Here is a 13,799-nt window from a genome sequence, read left to right as displayed (position 1 = left end):
AATGGAGCCCCACATTGAGCCCCACGCTCAGTGTGGAGTCTGCTTGAGAGTCTCTCTCCCCCTCTGCCCCTCCTGCTCATGCTCTCTCTCACTCTCTAAAATAAATAAATAAATCTTAACAAAACCCCAAAATAACTGATATATGATGACCAATTTGGATTTATCTGAAGAATGTGAAGTTGGTTTAATGTTAGAAATCAACTAAGGCAACTAAATTGGGTTTATTTCGAGAAAGCAAGATGAGTTCAACTTTAGAAAATCTATTTAACCTCAGAAAAATTATTAAACTAAATCACCATATTAACAGATTAAAAAGGAAAAAAATACATTCAACTCAGTTTACCCAAAAAGCTTTTGCAAAAATATAATGTGTATTTGTGACAAACTAGGAATAGAAAGGAATTTTCTAATTCAATAGAGAGTATCCACCAAGCAAACCAAAACTTACACAAAAACCAAACCAAAATAAAGCAGGAAAAGACCAAAAATAAATAAATAAATAAATAAATCCCCAAACCAAAACCCTGCAACACACACACACTCAAAGGTAAAATGCTAAAAACATTTCAAAATCAGTATCAAGGTAAGGATGCCCATCATTGCTGCTTCAATTCAACAGAGAATCTGAAGACCTAAGTCAGCTTAACAGGATAACAAAAAGGAAATAAAAGGTGTAAGAGTATGGAAGAAGTAAAATGCCATTACTTACAGATCATAATACTGACAAAGAAAATCTACTCGTATCTACCAAATGAGTTAAGAATGATGAGCAAGGACAACTTGGAAGAGATCAGTATGAAAATCATACAGACAGACAGATCTGGTCGGAGAGAAAGAGAAAGCACAACCAGGACACTTGGAAAAGATCAGTATGAAAATCAACTGTAATTCTAAAGACTGACTGACTGACTGATTTGTCAGACAGAGAGAGAAAACACAATCAGGGGAGCAGCAGGCAGAGGGAGAAGCAGGCTCCCCGCTGAGCGGGGAGCCGGATGTGGGACTCAATTCGAGGACCCTGGGATCATGACCTGAGCCAAAGGCAGACGCTTAACCAGCTGAGCCACGCAGGTGTCTCTCATCTGTAATTCTATACATGAGAAATAGAAAAGTCACTTCTAAGAGAGGCACCTAGCAATACACGTGACAAAAGATATCCAGAAGTAGAACTGATGAAAGGCATCCATCCAAGAAGACAAAAACCAATGAAGAAATACTATGAGATGAAGAAGATGGTCTGACTCGTAAAGATGCCAATTCACCCTAAATTCACCCTAAATTCACCCTAAATTGCTTATTCAGGACTGCCCACCACAAAAGCAATACCAATTTAAATTTCTGAAAATCATGGACAATAGTCTATGTTTCCCTATACCATGGCCAAGTCTCTGTTAAGAATCTTCAAATTTTTTGCCTAATAGCAAAAGAGGGGATCTTCTTTAATCTGCATTTTCGGTATCTAATAAGGTTGATCATTTTTTCATGTTTATTAGCCACTTACATTTCATCTTCTATTTATCTCCTCTTTCCCTTTTTCTAGTGTCTGTTTTATTCTCATGGAGCTGTGGAACGTCTTCAGTTTTATTACAGATTTCTTTTCAGGTGCAGTCTTGGTCTTTAAAAATTTAACTAAGCAAACAGTATTTATTTCCTCTCCACCACACAGTAATGGGTTCTAACATACCTGTACATTTTTTTTTTTTTAAAAACAATGAATTAACTTCCATTAAAGGGTATTTTTACAGTGAGTGTTTTCATTTTAAGATATCCAACCAGGGGCTCCCGGGTGGCTCAGTTGGTTAAGCGCCTGCCTTCAGCTCAGGTCATGATTGAGCCCTGTGTCAGGCTCCCTACTCAACAACGGGGACTCTGCTGCTCCCTCTCCCTTTGCCCCTCCCCACACCACCCCTGCTTGTGTTCTTTCTCTCAAATACATAGTATCTTAAAAAAAAAAAAAAAAAAAGCCCATCTAAAAATAGACATAATAGGAGTCCCCCTGGGGTGCCTGGCTGGCTCAGCGGGTTAAAGCCTCTGCCTTTGGCTCAGGTCATGATCCCAGGGTCCTGGGATCGAGCCCCACATCAGGCTCTCTGCTCAGTGGGGAGCCTGCTTCCTCCTCTCTCTCTGCCTCCCTCTCTGCCTACTTGTGATCTCTGTCAAATAAATAAATAAAATCTTTAAAAAATAAAAATAAAAAAAATAAAAATACGAGTCCCCCTTTGGTCTCCGCAGTTAGTCCACACTGCCAAGCCTATTCTGCTCCTCAGAGGCAAAAAAAAGTATAAAACTTATGGGTTTGTGGGCTTCTGGAGTTCCCCCTTCTGCATTTATAGACTTAAACGAACAGGTATATTTTCATTAGTAATTTTTTTCTCTCTGACTTTTAATTTTCAAAGGCTGAAACTACGAAGTTGAAAGAATGCCACAGTGGTTACCCACAAATCTACATTTTGTGCATCTGCTTGATCTTTTTGAACTGCAGACATCATAAAACTGAGTCCTAAATATTTCAGCATGTATGGCATAAGAATGTATTTCTATATAACTACAATATAAGTATCTAAGAAATTTAACAGACATATCATTTTTTATAAAGTCCATATTAAAATTTTTTCAGTTGTCCCAATTATGACTTTTGTAAAAAAAAAAAAAAAAAGACAAAAAAAGACATTACGTCCAGGATTCAACCAGAGTACACACTGCATTTATCTTTCAGACTCTTCAGTCTCTTTTAATCTGTAAGAGTCCTCCTGTTCCCCTCACCCCCCTCCATCCACCAAATTTTGGTCTTAAGAATCCAAGCCAGTTGTCTTGTACAATGTCCCACAATCTGGATTTGACTGTTTCTTCATGATTAGATTCAGTTAAACTGCAAGAACACCACACAGGCGGTGCTCTGTTTATAGAATACATTTTAATCCTTTATCTGTTGCTTGTAGATAGCCATTATTTTCTTGCAATTTGTATTTTGTTTGAAAATGATTTTAATAATTTTTTTCCTTCATTGCTTCTAGTTCTGTGCCACATCTCTTCTAAATCTGATTCTGTAATATAATCAGGAGCCTGTCGCTCTACCTTCTATGTTGTTCTTACAATTTCTTGTTTTACTGAACAGTTTTACTTTAAAAAGATTAGGAATATAGTCCATTTCCTTGGCACTCATTTGATTTCCTCACAAACCACTACGCTCTAATTTCATTTGGCTTCTTTCTAAAAAGTTAGGAAAAAATAAAAAAAATTTAATTTTGAATAGCTACTTTTTTTTATAATTGTCAACTAAGTGAAATCAAGCCAAGCATCTCAAAGTGGCTATGTGAAAAGTTAACTATATCTGAAGACAAAGGATTTAATTTCGTTATAGCAACCTTTTTTCCTCCCTTTGAGGATAGCAGTATTGATCAGGCAATTACTCTGCAAAATGTTTGGTGGAACTAGTCTGTGTAACTCTGTGGGTTGTGTGAGCAATAGTCACTTTAACCAGACTACAAAAAACAGTCCTTTACCTCAATATGAGGACTGTACCTAAACAACTGTAAAATATTAGTGGGCCAAAAAGCCAGAACTTCAGGGGTGCTTGGGTGGCTCAGTTGTTAAGTGTCTGACTCTTGATTTCAGCTCAGATCATGATTTCAGAGTCGTGGGACTAAGCCCCACATCAGGCTCCTCAACCCTGGGCATAGAGCCTGTTTAAGAATTTCTCCTCCCCCCCCAACGCTCCCTTTGCCCTTTCCCCTACCCTCTCCCTTTCAAAAAACAAAAACAAAAACAAACACACACACACACAAAACAAAACAAAACAAGACAGAACTTGAGAATTCATACGATTCCATGCAGGTACAGTCCACGAATGAAGCCATGTGTTGTTTAAGGAACATATATGGTAAACTCTGAAGAAGAGGAAGGCAACGATCAATGTGAAATTCAGGACAACGATAGATGTGGGAGTGGCAAGGAAGGAAGGAAGGTGATACCATCTCAGGGCACTTACGGCATTCACTTGAACAGAAAATGCACCTTTCTGGTTTGATTATAAAGAACCAGAACCACAAGAATAGAGAAGAGCATCTCTGAATTATGCAACGTCACTGATCATTTACACACAGTAAAAGGACTCCATTTTTTTAGTGGATTACCTTTCCTCAGTATGGTAAACCACTTAATTTCACTCCAAAATACATGACTTAGAAATAAAATTCTTCTCAAGGGGATTTTATTAATGCAACATGGAAAACTTCTTTCTTTCAAAGACTGGATCACTAGCATATAAAAACAAAACAGCATGCAAAAAAGATTTATAGGAAGGCTCTACATTTGGAGAATAAGTGCATTGAGAGGCTTCTTCTAAGTAATTTGCAACACAAGAAAGTGGACTATAATAGGGAGAGTAACAATTACTCCTCTTCACTGTTGAGCAAAACCACTCCGTCTGAGACAGAGGTGGAAAGATCTTTAGATGACGGTCTCAATTTCTCACTTTTACAGATTATGAACTGAGACTCCAAAGCAATAGTTTTCAACTGTTTTCTGAATAAGAAACTCAGGCCTGGGAAGGTTTTGATGCCAAGACAGACAGCAGTAATGTGCACTTTTGACCTTTTGATGAAAAAGTAGCATTCAAAAAAAGAAACCTCTAAATAGGGAAGTTATTCCAAGACCTTTCCTGGAATGGTCTTACTAAATAGAAGTAATTTTACCACAACAGTCACACAAGGAAGAGACGTAAGAACTTCTGGATTAGAATATGGAAAAAATCCAAATTGCTGCATCCCATTAGGACTACTTTCCTTACAACCATGAAGAGGCACTGAACCTCGGCTAGCAGTTTAGAGGAGGAATACTTACATGCTTTCTTTCTGTAGCTTTTAGAGATTTGGCAGCATAGTAAAAAAGTTGTGTCCCACACAAAGCTGCCCAATACTTTGTCCACGATGCTACCTGGAAAGACAAACACAGAAACATATTACCACTGGCTTCTCAGTTTCTTTACTTTCTTAGTGCCAATGACCTCTAGCTCCACTCCAGCCGCCTCAGCCTCGAGTTGAATCAGTTCCGAAATCTTTACCTCCCACATTCCTGTCACTTGCACCAAAAAGACTCCATTACTACTTTTATTCAGATAACTATTGGTTTCATAAAAAATCATACCACTTTTCAGCATTATCGAGCCGTGCCGCTGCCTCCCCATCCTGTAGCCTCCTTCTCCTTTTTTCATTTTTAGCCAATACCACAGGGTCCAGCACTATACCCATTCCCTTCCAAATACTTGAATCTCACTGTCCCTCTCTCCTGATAGAACGCCAGCCTTACTTAAATCTAACAGTCTGATTACTCGGCACATTATAGTAATTGAATATTGCTGGAAACATCAAACTGTGCCAACTGGTAAAATTAGAACCAGCAATCTCATGAAGGAATCAACAGTACTTCATTTTTACCCCATCAAGTCATCATACTCTTTCTCTCTGGAGACAACCATTTCATTCCTTTTCTTAAAAATCCTAGTCCTCCATTCCCTTCTAACAGCACTGCACACACACAGAGAAAAATAGGTGAAATCTGGCTAGGACTTCCTCATCTCCCCAGACCAAGTATCTGTTTGCTGACCCACCCACTCAGCCTTTCTTCCTGCTGCAACAGAAGAGCTAATGCCCCTTCTATCAAAGGAGAAACTCGACCCTCCTTTCATGCTCCAGATCCTACTATCTCACTCCCTCAAGAAATCTGCTTTTGTAATTTACTCCTCTCTCCACTGACTTGATTTCTCTCCCTCTCCCATCATTACACAAATGAGGCTTCACAGCACTCCCATCACTGAAAATCCCTCCACTGCCCGTCCCCTGCCCCAACAGAGAGCACCCAATTTCTTTGCTCCTGTTTACAGCATACCTCCTTGCAAGGCGTCGCTAATCCCTGACTCTACTTCTCTCTTGCCCGTTTTCTCCTCAGCTTGCTTTCAGTGAGGCTGCTGTTGTCAAGGTCCTTGATCCCTGATATATCCCAAAGTCTCTGTTCTTCACCACACTCAACCCCTTAGCAATAGCCGGCATGGCTAGTCATTCTTTTCTTCATGAAATACTGTAACCTCTATGCTTCTCTGGTAACAGTTCCTTCGTTTTCCTCTATGCTTCTCAGAGCAGACCCGGACGTGCTATAGAACTCTGTCCTCACCCTCTTTTCTTCCCCAGCCATACTTTCTTCACAGATAATCGGTCTCACCTGGTCCCATACTTTAAATACCATCTGTATGCTAACAGCACTCAAATCTCCATCTCTGGCCACCATCTCTGGCAGAACTTCTGAACTGTACTTTTTAGAGACAAACTGACGTCTCCACTTCTATACTTAAAATGCATAGTTAAGTGAACTTAGCCAAGACTTACTGGCCCCTCAACCCTGACACCACGTTCACCTTCATGCTCTCTCTCATACACCGTACCTAATACCTCATCAAGCAACCCCGACTGTCCTCTCTGACTTCGTCTCCTCCACTTGCCTCAGGGCCATGGGCCTTCTCGCTGCCTGAACTTGGGATCCTCATGTGGCTGGCTCTCCTGCTCATTCAGCCTCTCCTCATCCTCTCAACTTGCCATCCCATCACCTTATTTCAAGGGGCTTACTTTCTGTCTCGTTGGAATGTCACTTGCACAAGGCAGGCATGTGGCCTCATCTTGTTTGCTGCTCTATTTGCAGCATCTAGCACGCAACAGCATCATAATGCCCCAGCTGACACACTGCTCCTAGTTTCTCCTAGCTGGCCTCGTGTAGCTTCTCGACTATGTGTGCCCAAGGTTTACCGTGACGTAAGCAGCAAAATCAGACTGCTTAGATGTAAACCACTTTTACATTTGAAGAAGCTCTCCTATCTTCGAAAGTGTTAAGTCTGGATACACACTGAAGTTTTTATTCCAAAACAGGTAAATTATACTATTACTTGAGAAAAGAAAAAAAAAGTCTTTTCTCGTTAGCAGTCAAATTGCTTGCTGCTGCTGGGAAAGAAGAAACTTCTAAGTTATCTACAAAAGGCTCTGTGCCACTAAACTTTTATTGTTTAAAAAAAAACAGAACGAAGGTTTGGAGGACATTTACTATGAAGGAAAATGAAACTGCATTACAGAGATTTAAATAAACAACTTAGGACTGACAAAACAAAACTGGTTGCATTCCACTTTTGGGGGTTGTTACTCTCTATTCTTTATCTTTCCTAAACTTATTACTAAAATATTTCATAACAGCATATACTTTCAAGGTTCTCCGAGAAGTGGTTTTGTATAAGAACTGTATTAAGGGATGGAGAGGAGTACGGGAGCACCCTCAATGTATGATCTAACTGAAGTCTAAATTAAGAAACCCGGTGAGGCAAATGCGCATTTCCAATGATTTCAAGTGTACTATACATCTGGTTTTATTTCATTGTTTTCATATTTTTTAGGGTCCTATATGTTTGCTTATTTTTAAAGATGTGTTAAAATATAGTACATCAAGATCTTACCGTAGGCTTTTTGCCTTCTTTTAACAAAGTTTTTCTCCTGAGAACACCCTGAATAGTAACAGCTCCTGGATATAAATGCACTGCCAAATCCTCTGATTCTGCAGAACTATAATAATGGAATGAAAAAAAGAACATGTAAGACCTTTTGTGTATAGTAGTTACAAAGTAGGTACTTAACTGAAATGTAATTACTCGTAATTTTAAAACCTTGTTACTGTACTTGGCATTAGAAGACTAATTATAAAGGCTTACTGATCTAAAATTTCTAAGCTGTCACAAAAGTTTAATCAGGAAGTTATTAAACTCAGCAGGTGGTTAAAAAACACACATTTTATTACATATCTGAACAAATGTAATTTAGAAAGAATAGAGTGATTCACTTTAATGAAGATTAAAGTAAGGATTTAAGACTTTTTCTTCTTCTTAACATGCCACATTTGCATCACTGCTGTAAACATTTTTTCCCATTAGAAACTTTAAGTCCTGGTAGGAAAGGTGAGGATTCTTTTTGTTAAAAAAAAAAGTATTCAGGCATATAAAATTCAAAGCAAAAAGAGCAGAAGTTCAAAAAAGATAGAAAGAAAAAGAAAACCCATGCTTAATTCTAAAACAGGTGAGAGAAGTGGTATAGGCAATAACAACCTATTTAAAAAACGAGTCTACTGCAGTTAAGTTGTAATGACATTTAAATGCTCTCAATGCATAAGTGTTTGATTATAGCCTAACAGCTCTCCAAGAAAGGAATAATTCCAAAACTCAATTATTTCCTTTTCATTGATCTTAAGAAAACCACCACAAAATAACTAAACATTTAAATATCTTTACCCAACTGCCTTAGGTCCTATATTTAAAACAACAGTAACTTCTACAAGTCAATTAAAACATACACACTAATAAAAATCTGTCATTCTCTGGGGATCTGACATGAACTGCAGAATTCCTACAGCAGGGAAGAAAACTGAAGATTGCCAGGTTATCCCGTTATGATTATTTAGGTGTCTTCAAAGTGACTTAAAAACCAAGAGACCACTAGAAATTTCATGCTACGGCTATTTATATTCAGGCAGGTATACACAAAGAGATTAGACACCAAACTGATAGAAAGTTTACTTCTGAAGTTAGCTATTTTATTTGTTGTATTATGAAGTGGCTGATTACCCATTACCAGCAACCTCTAGCCCCATGTCAATCTAACAGTCTCATTTAATTCCACAGCTAATATGGTACAGAAAGAGACCCGGTTTAACTAATAAACCACTGAACAAAATGAGTCTAAAAGCACAAATAGTATTTACTGAGACGTATCGAAATTCAGAGCCTGCAGTATATATGGAAAATTCTTAACAAAGATGAACTGGAGACTTACTGGCCAAGTAAATGCTGTGACAGTAGCCTTTGAATAATGCTTATCCACGAACCAGCAGCTGTTATAAGGCCACCAAGTTGGAATTAATTTTGAAATCAGCTCAGTGGATCAGAAAGAAAAGTTCAAATTTATCTCTAGATTAAATCTTGGAAAGAAAGCTTTTGTGGGTATTTTTTTAGTTTTTAAGCCAATTAATTGAGAAAGAACAGAGATACTGTGAAATCACACCCATTTAGCCAATCACCAACACCAGAGGGGAGTTCTGTGACCCCTGAATGCAGGGGGATTGTACCTGCTGGCCTTCATGTGGCTTCGATAGCCATTTCGTGCCACTCGTGTCACCGGGCCGAGAGAATGGTATAATCTGTTCCTGTTGGATTCCATTATAAATCGTATATATTACATATGCATTTATTCACAACAATACCTAGAACAATATTAACAACTTCTTCCTCTAAAACAGTTTTCTAAATCCTACAAAAGGATAGTATGTGGTTGCTCCTCTTTTTTTAAGCATGCAGCACAGATTTAAAAAAAGATGTTTTCTTCTACTGACTCTAGAAATACAGGTCTTAGTATATACCATACATTTTATATTCATTTGCTTTCACAAATCTGCTAAGATAATTAGAGAGTTATTTATAACCAGCACTATCAAAACCTGGAAAATACTTCAAAAATCCTTTTGTTTCTATTCCAGTTCTTGGACTCCAGTTTAAAAATGGTATCTGGATCTATATAAATAACTCATTTTTATGATATGTCCCTATGAAGACACCTAAAAGCAATGTGGGCTCTAAACTTAAAATTAATGTGGCCTAAACATCTATATCTTCCTCTCTATCCTTTGCGTTAAATCCAAAAAACTAGTAAAAGAGACAAGCTGAGTAAAAAGGCATTATTTTATTTCTACATCAACTGAAATAAATGGTAAAGCCAAGAAATGATAAAAATGGCTTGAGATAATATTTATCCAAAATGGCACGTAATACTTAACAAAGGAAATAAACACACACACACACACACACACACACATGCACGCACACACACAGAATCACCAACACTTCTTTGCCTGGGAAAAGCCAAAGGTTGCACTGTTGATTAATGTGATTTAAAACAAAAAGCATTATTTTAGCAACTTAAACAGCAACATATTTGATGTCTCTGTAGGAAACAAGGACAGAGAGTGATATGTTCAACATTCAGAAAACTATTTTCGAATTCACTCTCCACAACAAGTATTTAAAAAATCCTAGCTCTTTATTTACTGTTTATTATTCCATGTCTGAATCCTGCCGGGAAGCATTAATTTGCTCTCAAAATTCCAAAAGCCACAGATTTAAATTTGGCACAAGTACAGACTTTTTTTTAGCTGCAAACGTCTGCAAAGCAAAACATGTGTCATAGAAGAAATATATTGTTTTGAGATGTGAAGGTGACACCGTTGAATACTTTCTTCAAAAGTAACCTGCTGGGATGAGACCAGATTACTGAATACAACACCATCCTGGTGCAAACAGAGAAATGATTTTTTTCAATGTTTTTTATCTAAAGATTACAATACACTCTATAATCAACATATGATGCTCTTCCTGGAGGGAGAGAACTAAAATCACTTGTACAGACAGCATGCCAGAGGCAACTTGTGTTTTTCTCGTTTCAGGCAAACCCTAATAAAGAGACTGAATGCAAAAGTTGGAAGAGAAATAGTATGCAAAAACAAGTTGTTAAGGCCCCTCAAAAACAGTAAGACTTAGGAACACTGATAATTAGAGTAGAAAGGCTCAAGAGTACTTTGAAATGCTGGGTCTACAAATAAAATCTTAATCACATAACAGACAAATAAGAATATAATATTCCAATTAGACAGCATGAAATTAACCAATTCCAGTATCATTTATGGATAGTCAATAAAATTGTTTTCTACTAAAAAAGTGACTGATACGGAGTTAGATAACTATTTTCAACACCATCAATTTCAATATGCCCCTCAAAGCTGCTCAGAAACTTAGGCTGCTCAGTTTATATACAAAAGGGAGCAATTATTTTGGCAAGAGTCAAGCATCCTGTAAATATAAAAATAGAAGAACTGAAATGGTCAAGGACAATATAAAAGTCCTAATGGATGCTTAGTAAATAAATTATTTGCACTGTTCGGCTACATTTTTAAGGAGATCTTACATTCGAAGATCAATATTAGCATACACGCTGTAGGCAGATGGCAACTTTTAAAGCTTAAAGCAATAAAGAAAGGAGAAGGGAGTATGCCTTACAGGATTTCAGTAGAAATCTGTGCACTCTGTACATACTCCGAGGTAATGTCAATTTAAATTCAAACTTCAAGCTGCTTTACTTATAGTATAATTTAATACCAAGTCTTTTTGCCCTTGACAAGGTAGCAGAGAATGAAGTAGGCTATGCTACTTAATGCCTTAAAATTACTTAAATGAACTAAAGAAATAATTTTAAACCATAAGTAGGTAAGTTGACTATGACTGGTTATTACGATTTTAAATTTATAATTTTAAAAGCACTAAAGTTCAAGTATGTATCAAGTCACCAAATAAACATGTATTTATTAGCTAAGACTTAAATATCAACTTTAATTTCTGCCACCAGGTGGAAGCTTATATAAATAGTCCCTTACAGATATGTAACAAATATTATCTGTTAAAATGCATATGATCACATCTTTTAAGAAAGACAAACTAAACTTGAAGCAGTTCAAACGAACAACTCTTACCTTTCGAAAGCAGGCCATGAGGTCTCTTCACTTAGTTCAGAACCATCACTGCTACCTAAAATCAAAAGTTATTCTATTTTTTAAACATCAGAATTACAGTTTAATTTTGTATTTTAAAAATAGATTCTCTAATTGTACTTCTAAAATGACAGTCATGTTATTCGTGGGTGAACGTCCACATATTAATTCTTCCTTCTAGTATTAATGCTGTTAGGCTCATTCTGTAGTACGTTGGGATTTAGTAAGACTATCTAAAATAACAAAACAGCATAGAACATTTTTGTGGAGCTACTTACAGCTCACATTATGTTAATAAACAATTTTCTACCATTAGAGAATGTACCATAAGCACAAAATTTTTTAAATTTAAAAATACGGTCAAAATTTAAGACCAATATAGTTGAGAAATTCTTAGAGGTTCATGCTCTATTTTATCTCTATAAGCCTTTTAAAACCTTTTATTACTCTAAGGATAAAAAGCTTAATGAAATTTAATTTTTGCCTTCAGAGGCAAGGTAGAAGAGGATGGAATCCCTAAATTTAAAAAAAAAAAAAATGGTGCTGTAACAATCCAAAAACTTTCTCTTTAGCCAGAATAGCAGTTAAATATATAAAGTTTCACATTAACTAAAGAAAAAACTGAGGGGAATAAACTTAGAGAGTCTAAAACAACTTATACTGATTTAAATGTTATTTTAAAGATAATTCTGGCTCTCAACAAAACTGGTGATTAATCTTCCCTTATATATCAAGTGAACTGTCTACGAGACTTTCATACCAGTGTTCTGTAAGAGACACAAACTCCAGTGCTAAAAGGTACACATTGTAGGTGATGGATTAATACCTTATTTATGTATTTAGAGTGGCACTAGTTATATATAATATCCTTGGAAGAACTGAGTTAACAGTAACAGGAAAAAATTTTCTGGTTGTGTGGTTCAGATAAGAAACTGGAATAGAGTCTTGTAGATTATCTTTTGATTTGTAGCATTACATGGTAAACACTGAAAATTCAATCATAATTACTATGACTTATTTGCAGAAAAATGTAAGTCTTTCTAGAAGCATGAAACTCAGAGTGGATATGCTTCTCTTAGCTGGGCAAGACCACTTTAGGTTATCTAAGCCTTCTACACCACATGTTAGAGGTCACTGTCCCAAGCACTGGTTAATTTCTGTGGAGTACTTTCTCAAAATCTCCATAGTACAGACTAATATTGTAGATTAAAGCTACAGCTAAGGAAAAAACCCTTTTTTTTTATTTTTAAAGATTTTATTTATCACAAATAAGCAGAGAGGCAGGCAGAGAGAGAGAGAAGCGGGCTCTCCGCTGAGCAGAAAGCCCAACGCAGACACCCGATCCCAGGACCCTGAGATCATGACCGGAGCCGAAGGCAGAGGCTTTAACCCACTGAGCCACCCAGGCGCCCCAAAAAACCTTTTTTTAACTATAAATTGTGTGTGTAACATCTACCATGTATGGTTGTAAATTTCTTTCTTTCCAGAATATAGAGCTTTAAAACAAAAACCGTGCAATATCTACGTCTAATGTTCTAATTTACAAACAAGGATTTAACAATCTTTACTGTTTACCCACTTAACAGCCCTACAATAAAAATAAATAAATACAAAGGCAAAATTAAAAGTCTCTTCCTTTTTTAAAAAAGTTTTTTATATTTAAGTAATCCCTACACCCAAAGTGGGGCTCAAACTCACAACCCCCAAATCAAGAGTTGCACACTCTACTAAGTTAGCCAGGCATCCCTAGTCTTTTCCTGTTCTAAAAGAAAGGCCTCCAAACTGAGACACTAACTGTAACTGAATGAAATAATGAGATAATTATCTTGTGAAAACCAAAAGAACATCAGTGAAAAAGCCACAGATAAACTAAAGAATTATCATTATAAAATTTATGATGGGGGGGTGGTGCCTGGGTGGCTCAGTGGGTTATGCCCCTGCCTTTGGCTCAGGTCATGATCTCAGCGTCCTGAGATCAAGCCCCATGTCTGGCTCTCTGCTCAGCCGGGAGCCTGCTTCCCCACCTCTCTCTGCCTGCCTCTCTGCCTACTTGTGATCTCTGTCAAATAAATAAATAAAATCTTAAAAAAAAAATTTATGATGAGGAAAAGTCAAATATTATATATACTTGAGCTGTAATTTTAAAAATTATTCTTTGGTTTAAGTGGCATGCCAGATTCCAT

At 36.9% G+C, this 13,799-nt stretch overlaps 1 protein-coding gene across 7 annotated transcripts in view; it reads right to left on the bottom strand.

Moving 5' to 3' along the window:
• Positions 1–13,799, bottom strand: part of RALGPS2 (Ral GEF with PH domain and SH3 binding motif 2) — a 164,385-nt gene that overhangs the window by 11,946 nt on the left and 138,640 nt on the right. For 5 of the 7 annotated variants that reach the window (XR_006815507.1, XM_045982375.1, XM_045982372.1 and 2 more), the window contains 4 exons: positions 11,599–11,653; positions 9,148–9,225; positions 7,490–7,595; positions 4,843–4,935 (listed from right to left, as the gene is read on the bottom strand). Coding sequence is in view for 6 of the 7 variants with exons in the window: in XM_045982375.1 (XP_045838331.1) it covers positions 4,843–4,935; positions 7,490–7,595; positions 9,148–9,225; positions 11,599–11,653 (332 nt within the window). In the remaining variant the exon portion in view is untranslated. The remainder of the gene's footprint in view (positions 1–4,842; positions 4,936–7,489; positions 7,596–9,147; positions 9,226–11,598; positions 11,654–13,799) is intronic. The other 2 variants (XM_045982376.1, XM_045982374.1) reach the window with 1 other exon arrangement.

Source organism: Meles meles, chromosome 17 (assembly GCF_922984935.1).
Source record: "Meles meles chromosome 17, mMelMel3.1 paternal haplotype, whole genome shotgun sequence".
NCBI classification, from domain to species: domain Eukaryota; kingdom Metazoa; phylum Chordata; class Mammalia; order Carnivora; family Mustelidae; genus Meles; species Meles meles.
This window is presented reverse-complemented; position numbering and strand designations above follow the sequence as displayed.